The sequence below is a fragment of the Lepeophtheirus salmonis genome, chromosome 14 (genome assembly GCF_016086655.4).
Source record: "Lepeophtheirus salmonis chromosome 14, UVic_Lsal_1.4, whole genome shotgun sequence".
NCBI lineage: Eukaryota > Metazoa > Arthropoda > Copepoda > Siphonostomatoida > Caligidae > Lepeophtheirus > Lepeophtheirus salmonis.
This window is the reverse complement of record NC_052144.2, coordinates 6,373,948-6,390,321: the sequence shown is the minus strand read 5'-3', so window position 1 is coordinate 6,390,321 and position 16,374 is coordinate 6,373,948. Positions and strand designations below refer to the sequence as shown.

Sequence of the window (16,374 nt, the reverse complement as noted above, 5' to 3'; positions counted from 1 at the left end):
TTAACAGCGGAGGATTATGTGAAGATTCTGGCGTCCAAGGTCCTTCCGTGGATCAAATCCATAGTCGGAAACTCTCCTTGGGGTTTTCAACAAGAAGGAGCACCCGCCCACGCTTTCAAGAAAGCTCAGGAGTAGCTCAAGGACAACATGAACTTTTGGCCAAGGACTACTGACCCCCTCAGAGCCCAGATCTGAACCCACTAGACTTCTCTATCTAGGCGCACGTGGAGACCAAGGCCTCCAAAAAATGACACAAGAACATAAATGCCTTAAAGGCTGCTGTCAACAAGGCCTAGGCCTCCATGGCCGCCGATTACATCCAGCAAGTCTGTGGCAGCTTCAGACGTCGCCTGACCAGTGTCATTGAGTCAAATGGTGGCTACATTGATTAAATTTGATCACAAACTATTTTATTATTCTAAAAATGTATGAATAAATTGTTTCTCAAGTCATTCGAAATGTCATTATTGTCCGCAATATGTTCTGAACAAAAATAGGTAAATAATTCTGCACGGCCCGGTATATGTTATTAATAATATATAAAGCTTAGTAAAGGATCAAAGTTTTTTTTAATCATATCAAGTTATTTAATATGTTATTATATATACGTACTGCACCGAGGGCAAAAACGTACCAAACCAAAATTTGAAATATAACCCCATACCGTACCAGTCCTAGGAATGTACTGTGGACATAAATAACCTTCTTACAAAATTTTACTAAAATCGATATGTACTATGCTATTTGAGGCGTAGGCGAGAATTGAGTCTGTCCTACCCCATAACGAAATTTGGATGCCATCAACCCTCTAACGAAGAGCAGTTTGCTGCCATGGTAAATGCCTTCATCAAGAAATTCTGAAGCGCCCTTAGGCCTAGCTTGGAGGTAATGCTACGAGCCAAAGGAAATCATTTGAAAAATATAAAGATTGACCAATAAAGAAGTCTGTGATAAAGCCTCAATGTTGTAATCCTTTCGTTATTGCAAAAGTTTACTCTGTTTGTTTGTTATCAAAAAGTCCACTCTTTAACTAGCACACTGTACTTATGAAAGATTCATTCCTGGGTTCTCTTTCAATAATATTTTAATATTAGATATTCATACTTCCCCAATGAAAACGGGCAATTGATAAAAAGAATAGGGATATAGCCGCAAGAAAATTTCGAAAAAAAAGGGCAAAGCATTTCTTCAACTGACGTTGTAGCTAGATTGGTCACAACGTAGTTTTGTTATAGGCCCTGGACCAGTAGTTCCTTGTGCCTAGGGAGTTACTATCTAGTAATCTTTTGTGCTTATATCTCATGGAACTCTAGACACATTGACTGATCACAAATGTCGCTAAGCTTGTTTTCCTCTTGAATGAAATGAAGAAAAAAATGTGGTTAACTCTTTTTTTCAAACAATTATTACTTATAATATTCCCCTCATGTGAGAATATAAATACTGTGTGATGATTCCAGGTCTCTGGACTTTGATAATTATAAATTCGAAGCACTTAGTTTATTCGTGGCAATTAGTCATATGCCAGTGATAATTTGGGATCCTAACAACTGTAAGAAAGATAATTCCATAAATTGAAACCCTGTGATAATCTTCACTGATATTTAGTCTCCTTAAAAATAAAAGTTAAGCCACAGCCACCATATTGCAGTGTTAAAACAGTATTTATAAATGGAAAGATCTTAAAAAAGCCAAACAAAATTGTATAATTTGAATCATACAGCATTTCTGAAAATTCAGATTTGATAATTTCTTTTTATATAACTGTTAAGTATTTGACTTAATATAAAGAAATTAAAACGTACGATCCCTCACACGTATTTTCTTTTTTTTTAAAATCAGATGAAACATTAATGACATATATATTATTAGAATTTTATGTTTATTATTTTTTTTATTCACAGAACCTTTTCAAAAGATTACAAATTTATAAATATACACATTTAGATATTGAATGAAAAACATTCCTTCAAAAGATCGACTTTTTAAGAAAGGTAAAATGGTTGTTGAGGAACAGGAATGGGAGAAGGAATTCTAGCTGGAGATCCATAAGCAAATGGTGCAGGTGCTGGTCTTGCCGCAGGAGATCCATAAACAGATGGAACAGGTGATGGTCTTGGAGCAGAAGCTGGTCTAGGGGCGGGTCTTGGCGCTGGTCTTGGAGCAGGGGAACCATAAGATGATGGAGCAAGTCCAGGTGCAGGTCTTGGAGCAGGAGCAGGGGACCCATAACCGGATGGAGCGGGACCTGGTCTAGGGGCAGGTCTAGGAGAAGGAGCAGGGGAACCATAAGCAGATGGAGCAGGTCCAGGTCCTGGAGCAGGGTATCCAGTGCCTGATGGAGCTGGAGCACCATAACTGTTAGGAGCTGAGCCTGATCCAATTAATCCACCAGCTGCACCAGAAGCAGCAGATCTTTCAGCAGCAATTTCCTCATTTTTGGAGTACAAGGCAGTAGCTTGAGAGCAGTCAAAGTTGAACCACCAATCACAGATAAAAGCTTCTTGGTTGAAAATGGTACCATTTCCGCAAAGGAAAGAGTATTTGGCTAGTCCACCTTCTCCATCAGCAGCACAGACGTGGAATGCTTGACATTCGGTGTCAGGGTCGGCATAGTATCCTGAAAATAGTATTATTTTATGTCCTGTATTTCTATTTTTTAATATTTGCTCTGCTTTACCTCCTTCAACTTGTCCTTCACAAGAGAAAGAAGTCTCGGGTACTTCAGCTAAGATGGGGTAGTCTTCTCCGGGGATTCCAGGAAGTGCCGCTTCAAGGGCAGCAATAGGATCAACAATGACGGGACTAGTAGCTAAAGGAAGGAAAGAAGAGCCAGCTCCCACAAGGCCACCAGATGAATATTGATTCAATGGTTCAGAGGGAAATCCTCCATATGCTGAGAGCTTATCACCAAAACAAGCTCCCATAAATGTTAAATATATAATTCCTTGGAAAGACTTCATCCTTATTTGAATAGATTTATTAGACTTCTCTAATTCAAGTGATGGTCAGTAATAATTCTTCATTGCTTATATACTCCTTACACTTTACATTTCTGGTTTTTTTGTAGTTCTTGTTTTAGATGCCCTCCTTCCGACCATTTTATTGTGGCTCATCTTTTTTTCTCATACTTTAAAAAAAAAAAAACGAGACATAATTTATATTCATATATATAAATATTACTTGTGTTTTATTTAGATATTTTTTATAATAAAATTTAAAGAAAATATATAGATTGCTGTAATAATCATTCATTTAAAAAAGAAATGTTGAATAAATTTGTTCGTATTAAATTTTTTTTTTACAAAATAATAATAGAAAAATTCTTAATTAGCTGAATGATAAATAAGTTTAAAGTCTTTTTGTTTGTGCAATTCAGCAACTATATGAATTAGGAACATGACAATTATTCAAAAGAAACTAGATAACATCCTACAAAAATTCGAATGCTACGATTATTTAAAAAATAGCTCTAGAGAGGTTCTGGAATATCTAGAAATAAGAACAAGGTGGTGGCTTGATAAGAACATCGTTACATCATCAGCATTTTATGGCCAATTTTTAATCTACGTATGTATCCTTGGATTGAGTTATTGGTATTTTTCTTTTCATACTTACCATTTATTGCTAATGTGCGGGCTATTGGGCGAAAACATTTTTTCTAAAGAACAATTTGCGAAACGGATATTTTGACCAAATTTTATTTGGCCGAAAACAGACATTTCATACCGAAACGTCAAAAAGTTCTTTAACATTACTCCAATTGTGTTTTGAGAGATTTTGGTTAATCTTATTTAAAAGTTGCGTTACAAAAAAAAAAATCATCTGATTGTTTACCTTTTAAATACCTTATTTACCAAGTCTCCAGGATAAATATCAACAAAAATGGAGCAAAAGAAAGCAAAAAGTGGTCTTTTAGTTTCCACCAGATTTAGCCATTCGGATATATTTATAAGAGCAATAATGTTGTAAGATCCATCGTTGGGGGTCAGGGTTAAGGTCAACAATGGCGAAGACATCAGTGATCGCCATAGAAGTGGAAGGCCGATCAAATTAGAGCCTAAAATGGCAAAAAAACCTTTTTTTTTGAAAATTCCGAAGAAGACGATAAAAGACATGGTGAAGAAGCAGTTGGTGAGCCGTTCCACGGTGTCCAATGCCATAAGAAAAGCTGGTGGCAAGTCTCTCCGATATATTGAACGACCCTTTCTCACTCAACAACAATAATAATTACGAATTGATCGGTGCAAAAAGCTTTACAATGACCTGAGGTATCATAGAAATTGAATTTTGTTCTTCTAGGACGAAAGACGTTTACACTGGATCCCGTGTACAATAAGCAAAATGATCGGGGCGTGTGTTTCAGAGAAGTTGACTGCAACCTCCTTGAAGTGTTTAACACCAAACATCCACCTTCAGTAATGATGCTCGGCATTTTTTCATCTGAAGGTCAAAAAATAAAGCCAATTTGGTTCCCAATAAGATACAGAATTGACTTGCAAGGATTACTTTATGATTTTCAAAAAAAAAATAATAATAAAAAAAAATGCTTCCTTAGGCTTGCAAAATCACAATGCAATCAAAGGAAGCTGATTACTACGTTCAAAGTACGGGGCTCCTGCACATACGGCAAAAATCGTGCAGGGTTGGCCAAAAAAATAAAGTCCTTGCGGAATGACTTCTCGGCCTGAATCCACTTGATTACAGCATCTGGGACAAATTTTAAAGCAACCCCTGTAGACAACGTCACAGCAGTATTGATTTTCTAAAGCAATAGGCAGATAAAAAGTGGCAAAAATGGTTCTGGAGTCGTGAGGAGCGTGTGATTGAGGCTAAAAGTGCTCAAATTCATAAATAATGCTCTCTAATTAGTAATAAACAAGTTCTAATGAAAAAAAATCATTTAACGCCGCTAGGTGTAATTAACTGTTCAATGTTCATTATGTTCCAAGACTTTCTGATGTCCCAGTATATGCCATTCTATATCTTGATTCAATTTTAAATGATAGAATAATAAATAATGATTGTTGAAATACTATATATGTCATTCGTATTGCAGAAAAATATTTTCTGCAAATATATTATTAATTACATGCATTAATGAACATTATATAAACACAAAACAGTAGTAGATTGTTCGAATGAAGTTCAAATCTTTACTGTTGTAGTACCTTAAATACATTAACAAATAAAGAAACACAACTGCAACTCGAATGGAAGAAGTGATAATCACTTCTCCCTTATCAATTAATGATCCTTCGACCAGCTTTATAATGGAAAATACTCATTGATTACTTTTTATAATATCATGCTTGCTCTACAATCCATGATTTTTTTTGCTCTGCTCCAAGATGATGGCGGCATGACGGTACTCTCACTGCTAACACCGCCTAAAACAATAACTTACTATGACTACTTGGGTTTTTGCCAACCATATATTGCTCCTCTAATTATGCTTCTGGGGTTGACAGAAATTTTTCTCATCTGAGGAGAACCCGACAAGATCTTTCACTAGAGCTTCTGTTTTAGCTTGATCAAAGCCTTGATTTGGGTGACCATTTTCTCCCTATTTGACGGGATAAGAAGCATTGGTACTGTAGGTTTTCATTGATGCCACGATGGATAGTTGATTAGGACATTATGTTGATGCTGTCAGCGATCATATTCATCGATTGGGTGGGATTCTTCACAACTTTTTTGCTTATTTTCCTCAACAAAGCATGACTTTGGACGATTTTGGCCACTTTCAAGTCATCATCAGGCTTCCAGGAAATCATCATCAGTAGGTCCTCACCATCTTGCTCAAGACGTTTTCTAAATTTTTGGATGACTCGAGTAGTGTACTCAGTCGCTTTAGCCTAAACAGGTTTGCTATTTTACCATTTAAATTACACAAAATATATAAAAGTACATAACGTTTTTGTTTCTGATTAAAAGAAGTCGGGGGTAGGCTCTAGTAAGTATTTGATCAAAAATAAAAAAAATTGCCCAACAGTTATGGAAATAAAGCTTTGGGAAAGTGTTCGACATATGTAGGGTATCCTTGTGCTAAAAATATATATTGGCTTTTTTTATCATTAAACTTAAACTTATTTTATGATTTAAATAGACTGACAAAAGAAAATTGAATTTTGTTTTCCGCTTTTTTAGGACTGCTAAAAATCACATTCCTTCAACACCATGGCCTTTCAAAATGTTATATTCGAAAGATTTTAAGAGTAATGTTACTGTGGTATGTGAAAATTTTATAAAAATTTTAAATCTCCCGAAATCTTGGAATAAAAAATAGAGAGATCCTTACTATATATTTATGAAGACAAAAAATTTATTACGTAGTTTCAAATCTCAGCTGTTCATTTTTTTTATAATGCTCCATGTAAAGACTGTGGAAAAACTTTTAATTCCTCCATTCACGCTTTCGTAGATTGTCCGAGTGTTTGAATTCTAAAAGTATTTATTTCCTTAAATGTAAAGGGACTACATGATCAAGAATCCAAATCCACAAACTCACTGGTTTTGTTTGGGCTTTCAAAACAAAAAGAATCTGCGGGAAAGACGAAGGCTTTGGAATTAGTGTGAATAAATTACAAATCTCTTATTGCCAGCCATATTACAAATTATGAACCCTTAGCTGCTGAAGAGATTAGAGCTGTTATCATCTTAGCTATTGCAAGGTATGCTGCCTTATCTTTGATGGTTCCTGACAACTCCGGATCTGGATGGAAATATTGATGCTATTAGGTATTACCCCTCGATGTCCACAAAATATTTAGACTCTTTAAAGTGGATTATAATATCTTACAAAGCTTTTAAAAAGAAATAGTCTTACTATGGTGACTGTTTGAACTTTTACTTGTAGATTGTTTCTTATATTATTCTTATTTGCTCCTATTTTGGTTTTAGTTATATGCTTGTATGTGCGTTCTAAATTCTGTATGATGAACGATTTTATTTTGTTGTTTTTGATAATTTATATGTGTATAGTGTTTAGGTAGGTTTTTGTTTTTTTTGCAAAGCGATAATTATAAACTAAAATGTTTATTTATGTGATCTGTTTACGTGATCCTTCTTCTTTGATTTATTTCTTATGTAATTTGTGCATATAAAATGAAACCCTCAAAAAACAAAACAAAAAAACAACAACAACAGTAATTCATATTATTCATTAGAGGTTGACAAATTAAAAAAAAGAGTGTAGATTATAATTTATAAATAAATAAATAACATTATGTTTACCTTAATACATAATTGATATACTTTAAGCAACTCATATTTTTTGTTTTAAATTTAACTTTCACTACCCTCTGGAGCTCATTATGCTCAATAATTATTAATTATTTGATCTCACTTTTGGAGACACAATTACGGTTACAAATCAGTAAAATAGCTATACTAGACGAAGTCGTTCCGACAAATTTGTAAAAAAAATTGGGAAAGTACATACAAAAATTATACAAATTTGTAAGTTTGTACAGGAAATTTAATTGAAAAGTAACGATTTAGAAATAGCCACATTTTTACTGCACTATAAATTTGAACTGTATCATGCGTCGTTCAAAAAGTCTGTAGCGGTAGGAGTTGGGCAAAGTGGATTACTTTGAAACAATTAAGTAATTTTTTCAATAAATATTTCTCTTTTGTATGTTTCTTGAATAATATTGTTTATAGTAGAACTGAAGTCGAGTCCATATTTTCTGAGTCAAGTTCGAGTCATCAGTATTTGTCACAGATCCATTAAATGGACAAAAGTCCAATCTGGAACAATGGTTTATACATATTTCAATTCCTAGGGTAAGCTTATAAAACTTTGTTTGGAACCAGAGACAGTTCAAGACCATTTGATCTCATGTGGGCCGTAACCAGTAAAATAATAGAAAATAACCTTTTCTTAGTGTCGCAAGTATATATTTTTTTAGCAGTGAGGCAGTTAAAACTAGATTAGAGGTCACATGACAGTACCAGAAATTAATAGACCCCTTGAGCACAGAGAGTAAAAAACGTTTAAAATTAAAAAGAAATTTTATTAATAACAAATTATGATTGATAGATTTATGTATTTTTATAATATCCGTAAATAATAAAGGCTTAAACTTTAAAAACGTAGAAATTTTTTATTATTTGTTCATGAAATTCCTTTATACATAAAAAAGAATCGGAATTGGAACTTCAATCGATTGAAAATTTGGTATTGGTACATTCAGAATATTAAGACTAACAAATATCTTTTGTGCACCTTATTCGAACTGTTATTTTATCCGTCATATTATTCTGTTTATGTAATATTAGCTAATTAGTAGGTAAATAAAACAATTTATTTGCATATATTTTCATACAACTTTGTTGGCCCATATTACCCAGAGCATGGGGTAATATGGGTCAATTGCAGGCTTACAAAAAATGGACTTTAACTTCCAATTTGTATGTGCTCTAGAGATAAGTGCAAAAGACGGCACTTCTACTGTGAAAGTTCTAACTACACGACTATAATAGATTAGAATATATGGGTTATTTGGAAAAATTAACCCGTCTCATATTATCCCAGTTACCCCTATATAGTATTTATATATGAATAGTAGCATGGACTAGATCAAGAAATAATCTATAGATAGGATACACACTATTTTTTATTTTTTTATAAAATAAGGTCTTTTTTTTTTTAGAGTAAAATAGTTACGATATGAAAGAAAAGATTGAATTAAAACAATCTTGTAATAAATATATTTAAGAATTAAAATATACTTTTGGGTTGATCAATTTATTGAATGTTTTCAGAATAACAATTTGTCAATAAAGTTCTTTTAATTCTTTCAGTATGTATATTAGAGTGGATCAAAAATCAGAATTTGAGAAATCGATGATATTTGGGGTGTTGATAAATTTGTTATACAATGAAAGACTACTCCATGGCAAATTTCAGGATGATTGAACATATTTTGGAGGCTCACAAATTCAGTCGAATGTTTATTTATACATATTTTGTCTACTTTTTAATTTTTTTTTTTTATTATTATCAACTATGGAGGAAAGTTTGATTCTTGAATAAGTTTGAGCGCCATATCTCATTTGTAATCATCAAATGCTTCAATTTTTGTTCTTACTTAAAAAATTTATAGCATATCAAACTTTTTATTTTCTGTCAAATATTGCGTTATTGTCAGTGTATAAGCCTTAGAGTCGGACATCGTAACATTTTTTAAAATTCCATATCCGTTTTTTGTACCTAGAGTTTGTGTGGTTCCAATTCTGTATCATTTTTTGGACAGTGGTTCCTTATCGTGTATATCTGTACTTCTGTATCATTTTAATCTGATCTGTTGTACAACTATTTGAAGTGATAGTTTGAACTTAGTATTGGTTACTTTTCTTCCTAGTTTGTGATTTAAAAAAAAATATTTTTCTCTTTAAGGAGTGTAAAAAAGTGCATTTAGTTCATGCCTTGATAGAGTTCCCAATGCAAAATGAATGCATATTAATTCAATTCTTATTCCAAAGTGTTAGGATTAGTAAGGTTTTATTTCAATGAACTTCATAAGCTGTGAATGTTTTTACCCAAAATTAACGACAGCATACCTTAAGCGGCTTACCTGTTTTCACAACTCCTCTGTTAGAGCATGTAAGCTTGTTACAAGCTATTGGTCTTTAGTGACGTCATTTATATTCACCTTCTTTATATCAGTGATATGTCGCCAGTTAACTCGGCGAGTGGGAGTAAGTGGAGTAAAAACCATATTATGAAGCTGTAAAGAAATTAATGACCCATAACAGCTTTTTATTATCAGAGGTTTTGAGAGATTAAACTAATAACTATATAATATAATAATACAAATTGATGGAGAAATGCAATATTTTAAATGTGTTAAGTTCACTTTAGTCCGTACTAATATCTGTGTCATTTTTTTTCTCTGGTTCCGCATTCCTATTTTATTTAGATTCTGTATCAATACTGAGGTACACTTTTAATACGGAACTGTCCAGCTCGTATAAGTATTAAGGAACTTCGAAACCAATTCCCTCGGGTTCATATTTTCAAAAAAAAAAAAAAAAAAAAAAAAATCTATGCTAAAACACAATTTTTTCCGATACCTATTGTTCAAAATTCGAAAAAAATGATCCAACGCTATCAAACTGATTCACCCTAATGTATGTTCAATACAAACACTGCTATAAAATTCTTCTTTAATCACTTACATTTTTTAATAGCTAAGTCAACGCCTTTTTTTCAATAAATCTATTTAGGACTTTAAATATTTTTTTGCCTAGTTAATCCCAAATGATGAGTAAATATAATAAAAAGTTTAATTGGATCATCAATTTTCTACTACTTTTATTATTTCCTTAACCAATGGGAGCCACTTCCTTAATTCCTTTTGCCCCTTGAAGATCTTTTTTTTATTTAAACTAATGAGTAATTTCGTTTTTGCTGTCTGTTTTTCTCTTTGTTCAACGTTAAGGAGAGCGGATATTTTCTCAGCTTGTAGAAGGTGTATTGAAGCATGTGTTTTTGTTCTGCAATGTTCAAAACAATGTCCAACTATGGGTATTGATTTCATACTTAATTATACTTTAAGTTTAATATCAATTCTAAGGGGGCCAAATGGAGCAACGTAGCTCAGTAAACAGCATGCTCTGTATAAATTATTCTTTTGAACTCAATATAAAGTACACTTCGATAAGGCGCTAAAATATAAAAAATCCACAAAAAACTAATTATTGTACCATTTTAAAATGAGAGAACGGCTATTGATAATTTTAAAAATAGGAAATTGACTGAATGACTTCGACAACAATTACAAAAAAGAAAATAAAGATATTCAGTTTGAAAAATAAATGATCTTTTGTAAACTACAGCAATATACAATCATTTTGCCGCTGCTAATTGTAAAATTTCTTCACCTTGCAGCTTCTAATTGTTCATTTATTATTTTATACCTCTGTTTGAAAAGGGCCTTGTCTAAGAATAACTAATAGCTCAGAAATTGTATTATTAGGCCTGAGAGGAAGAATGGGTTGATATTGAGATATTCGTTGATTTAGTTTTAGAATAAAACATTTTTTTTGTCATGACGAGCAAAGATCTTGACAAAGATCATATTGAAGAAAAAATACCAAAACTTTCCATCTCTTCACTCGATTCTCTCAATGAAAATTCAAACTGAAATTATATGTGCAGCTAATTGTTTTAAAAATATTTCATGCATTTCTTTATGTATGTCATTTATAAACATACAAATTTATGACGTATTTTATGTTAACTATGAGCGTAGGGAAATGTAGGGAACTTTACTGGGAGCCTTATAGCAAACATACTATCAGTCGACGATCCACCATTATTAATTACTTTGTGGATTTTCTTCACCATTTCTGGAGTCATCATTTCGTTTGGTTGACCATTGTGATGCTCATTTTGGCAGATCGTACGGCCTCGTTTCATCTCAGCTATTAAGATTTTTATTTTTGTAAAGGAAGGAGCAAACTCATCTAGAGTAGAATTGAGGTAAGCTTTTATATTGATTTGGCTAAGGTCTTTAAATAAAATGAACGTTAACTATTGATGGCTGTCAAACATATACTAAGCTACTTTCAAATTTGGGACATATGCTTTATAGATTACGTACCTTCTAATACAATTATTTTTTTAAACAGCTACCACTAGCTTCGTCTGACCGAGTACATATGGGACCCACTTCGTATGTATGTATTAGGGATGGGGTAGACAAGGGATTTTTACTTCTTACACGGTTAGAACTGGATACTTTAATAGTTCAGAGTAAACAACATGATTTTTCTTTTTTAAATAGTTTTAAAAACTATTGAAAGCTGTTAAAAATTTATTTTTGTATATAATTAATAATTTTTGGCAATATAAAAAATAAGCTGGGCGTTTTGGAGGAAATATATATTGTATGTCCCATTTTCCATTATTTTATTGGCTTAAAAAAAGTTTGACCTATAATAAGTCAACAACAATTTAAAATTAAATGAGTCTTTAAAAATTAAAAATGTAGTACTGCATTGTTACTAAACGATCTTAAAGTTTCATTTAAAAATATTTTGAAATACAAATTTAATTAAGGTTTTCGTATGAACTTTCTAAGTAAAATTAAAATATTCCAATATTGGCTGAAAATTGAAAATGAATAACTATAAAATAGGGATATAACCCCAAAATTACGAAAAATATGCTGTTCTAATTAGATTTGTACCAAGGTAGTGTGCCAAGGGAGTTAACTATCTTGCAATCTTTTTAGTTCATATATCATGGAGTTCTAGACACATTGACTGATCACAAATGTGGCTTAGCTTGTTTTTCTTTATTTGCCATCTTGAATGAAATGGAGGAAAAAATAAGGTTGACTCCTTTTTTCTGTTTTTTTCAAGCAATCACTCCTTATAATATTCCTCTCATGCGGAAATACAAATACTACGGGATTATTCCAGGTCTCTGGACATCTATAATGATATGTTGGAACCAACTCGTCTCTTTGTGGCAATTATTCATCTGTCTGTGAGGATTTTGAATCATAAATAATGCACGAAAGACAAAATTTTAAGACCATTCCAAGATAAACCAACCTTTTTAGGGGTTTCATATATATATATATCCTCAGTGGCTTCTGCATCTAAGAATGAATGTTATCATATTACAGCTAAAACATAAATTTAATCTTATATTGTATGTTTTAATGTACTATTTACAACTTTTGAATTGTTCGAAAATAAAAAACCCAAGTTTAAGAGCTCACTCAGATTTATTGGTCACTTTTACGATTACTTTTGTCTCACCACTTAGTAAAAGTTTGATTGCACTATGAAAAACTATTCCATTGCAAATTTCAGGACTTTTGAGCATATTTTGGATGATCCCCAACTCAGTTAAACTTTATTTTCCGATATTTATAAATTTATTTTTCCCTCAATTAATTTTATTATATCAGAGATGAAAAATTACTCACACCATATATAAAATTATGTTATAGACACAAGGTAAAATTCCAATATTTAAAGCTTAATCTAATATAAAATAGAAGGTACGCCCACAATGACGAAAAATGGAATTAAGAAAAAGAAAGAAAAAAAGAAACACACGCAGACGAGGGAAGGACTATTAATCGGACTCTTAATCATTAATAGGTTAGACAAATCATATATAGTAATTTTGCATATAATACTTGTATGGATGGAGTTTACTTTTAAGTGGGATCGAGTCATAGAAACAAGCCAATCATCTTTTTTTTATGGTTCTAGCCAAGAATCATTCCAATAGTCTGAGTGTCAAGGGTCTTTAACGAGATATAAAAGTGGTTGTGTGGGAACAACCTTTTTTTGTTACTTCCTAATGGTCTATCTCCTCTTATTGGCTGTTACTAAACTTTCCAGATGAATGTTTAGAAAGGTCCTAATCCTCTCCTTCTGAGGTAACTCCAGAGTGTTTCATCAATTCATATCTGCTCTTGAAGTGGGTATTAAAATTAACATGTTAATCATTACTTAAAAGTGGAAGACCTCCAGACAGCAATAAGCTCCAAAAGGAAAACAACCCCTTCCAATACAGCTCATCTTTCGATAAGGTCAATAAGAGTTCCTAGGGTTCAAGATGTTGAAAAAACCAAGCGAAATCGAAAAATTGGAATCATACAGCATTTCTCAAATGGTTTTACAAAGTCAGATTTGTTAATGTCTCTTGGTATAACTGTTAGGACTTATTAAAAAGAAATTAAAATGTACAATCCCTTACATTTATTTTCTTTCTTGAATCAAATGAAATATTGATGGCATACATGTGAGTAAAAATTTTCCTTTATAACTTTTTTATTATTTTTCAAAATATTGTAAATTTATAAATATACGCATTTATATATAGAATGAAAAACATTCCTTCAAAGGATCGACTTTTTAAGAAAGGTAAAACGGTTGTGGAGGAACAGGAATGGGAGAAGGAATTCCAGATGGAGATCCATATGCAGATGGTACTGGAGAGGGAGCAGGGGAACCATAAGCAGATGGTGCAGGTGCTGGTCTTGGTGCAGGAGCAGGAGATCTGTATGCAGATGGAACAAGTGCTGGTCTTGGGGCAGGAGCTGGTCTAGGGGCGGGCCTGGATGCTGGTCCTGGGGCAGGGGATCCATAAGCAGATGGAGCGGGAACTGGTCTAGGAGCTGGCTTGAGTGTTGGTCTGGGAGCAGGAGAACCATAAGATGATGGAGCGAGTCCAGGTGCAGGTCTTGGAGCAGGGGCAGGGGACCCATAACCGGATGGAGCGGGACCTGGTCTAGGGGCAGGTCTTGGAGAAGGAGCAGGGGAACCATAATCAGATGGAGCAGGTCCAGGTCCTGGAGCAGGGTATCCAGTGCCTGATGGAGCTGGAGCACCATAACTGTTAGGAGCTGAGCCTGATCCAATTAATCCACCAGCGGCACCACCAGAAGCAGCAGATCTTTCAGCAGCAATTTCCTCATTTTTGGAGTACAAGGCAGTAGCTTGAGAGCAGTCAAAGTTGAACCACCAATCACAGATAAAAGCTTCTTGGTTGAAAATGGTACCATTTCCGCAAAGGAAAGAGTATTTGGCTAATCCACCTTCTCCGTCAGCAGCACAGACATGGAATGCTTGACATTCAGTGTCGGGGTCGGCATAGTATCCTGAAAATAGTATTATTTTTATGTCCTGTATTTCTATTGTTTAATATTTGCTCTACTTTACCTCCTTCAACTTGTCCTTCACAAGAGAAAGAAGTCTCGGGTACTTCAGCTAAGATGGGGTAGTCTTCTCCGGGGATTCCAGGAAGTGCCGCTTCAAGGGCAGCAATAGGATCAACAATGACGGGACTAGTAGCTAAAGGAAGGAAAGAAGAGCCAGCTCCCACAAGGCCACCAGATGAATATTGATTCAATGGTTCAGAGGGAAATCCTCCATATGCCGAGAGCTTATCCCCAAAACAAGCTCCAATAAATGTTAAATATATAATTCCTTCGAAAGACTTCATCCTTATTTGAATTGATTGATTAGACTTCTCTAATTCAAGTGATGGTCAGTAATAATTTTTCATTGCTTATATACTCCTTACACTTTACATTTCTGGTTTTTTTGTAGTTTTTGTTTTAGATGCCCTCCTTCCGACCATTTTATTGTTGCTCATCTTTTTTTCTCATACTTTTAAAAGTGGAAAAAAGATATTTAGTATATATACATACGTATATAATACTATTGTGACTGAGATATTTTCATTCCACAAGTTATACAAAATATATTGACGGATTTATCAATATTTTTACAAAATACTAATAGAAAAATCATATGATAATAGAGTACTGATTCTCAATTAGCTGAGAAGTTAAATTAGGTTTTCAATTATAAATAAGTTTAAAGTCTTTTTGTTGCTATAATTCAATATACCAATTACGAAATAAAAGAGGACCATGATATATTTTAATTCAGTTTAAACCAATAGGTTTTGTTCATATGCTATAGATGTCATGTAAGGAGAATGAATACATGTTCTTTTGCAGAAAAGTATATTTTTTATTAATTATACTCATTAATGATTATTATATAAACCCAAAACAGTGGTTGGTTTTTTGAATCTTTACCATTTTAGTACTTTAAATACATTAACTAACAAAGAAATACAACAGCAACTCGAGTTATAATCCCTTTTCCCTTCTCATTTAAGTATCATTCGACAAGATTCATATTGGAATATACTCATCGATTAATTATTATTATATCATGTTTGTTCAACAATCCATGATATTTTTGCTCTGCTCCAAGGTGAAGGGCTGCATAACATGACTTCTGCTGCTAAAAACGCCGACAACTATAGCTTAATGTGGCTATTTGGCAAACATCTTTTGCTCCTGGAGTTATGCTTCTGGGTTTGATATAAATTTTTCTGATCTGAGAAGAACTAGAAAAAATATTCCACAAGAGCCTTCCGTTTTAACTTGATCGAAGCCTTGGTTTAGGTGACCATTTTCTCCCTGTTTAACGGGCTAACAAGCTGTGGTACCATAGGTCTTCATTGATGACACGATGGATAGTTGATTGGGGCGCTACGTCGATACTGTCAGCGAGCGCATTCCTCGATGGGCCAGGATTCTTCACTTTTTTTTTTGTGTTTATTTTCCTTAACTAAGCAGATTTAGAACGATTTTGGGCACTTCCAAATAACACAGGGTCCAGGAAATCATCATCAGTAAGCCATCACTCTCCTGCTCAACAAGTTTTTTTAAACGAATCGAGTAGTGCATCCGACCGTTTTTCCCAAAAACTTGCTGACCATTTTAGCTTTTAAATTGCACAAAATACACAAAAGTACATAACGTTTTTGTAGATGGGGGTAAATTGTTATATGGAAGCGTATTGAGCAACTGACGT

General features: G+C 33.4%; 2 protein-coding genes across 2 annotated transcripts; both read right to left on the bottom strand.

The window, feature by feature from the left end:
* Window positions 1-1,882: 1,882 nt before the first annotated feature.
* Window positions 1,883-2,985, bottom strand: LOC121129684 (uncharacterized). The gene is made up of 2 exons (XM_040725408.2): window positions 2,681-2,985; window positions 1,883-2,620 (listed from the first exon to the last, which is right to left on the bottom strand). Exons 1-2 carry the CDS (start codon window positions 2,961-2,963, stop codon window positions 1,986-1,988), a joined length of 918 nt encoding a protein of 305 aa, XP_040581342.1. The 5' UTR covers window positions 2,964-2,985; the 3' UTR covers window positions 1,883-1,985.
* A 10,908-nt stretch (window positions 2,986-13,893) lies between these two features.
* Window positions 13,894-15,023, bottom strand: LOC121129496 (uncharacterized). Its single transcript, XM_040725218.2, has 2 exons — window positions 14,701-15,023; window positions 13,894-14,639 (listed from the first exon to the last, which is right to left on the bottom strand). Exons 1-2 carry the CDS (start codon window positions 14,981-14,983, stop codon window positions 13,894-13,896), a joined length of 1,029 nt encoding a protein of 342 aa, XP_040581152.1. The 5' UTR covers window positions 14,984-15,023.
* Between the last annotated feature and the right edge of the window lie 1,351 nt (window positions 15,024-16,374).

What these genes read in the sequence shown, in the direction of transcription:
- LOC121129684 (XM_040725408.2), bottom strand. Translation starts at nt 2,963, where the DNA reads ATGAAGTCTTTCCAAGGAATTATATATTTAACATTTATGGGAGCTTGT. An exon ending in TGAAGGACAAGTTGAAGGAG is followed by an intron (nt 2,621 to 2,680) that starts GTAAAGCAGAGC and finishes TACTATTTTCAG; the next exon opens with GATACTATGCCGACCCTGAC.
- LOC121129496 (XM_040725218.2), bottom strand. Translation starts at nt 14,983, where the DNA reads ATGAAGTCTTTCGAAGGAATTATATATTTAACATTTATTGGAGCTTGT. An exon ending in TGAAGGACAAGTTGAAGGAG is followed by an intron (nt 14,640 to 14,700) that starts GTAAAGTAGAGC and finishes TACTATTTTCAG; the next exon opens with GATACTATGCCGACCCCGAC.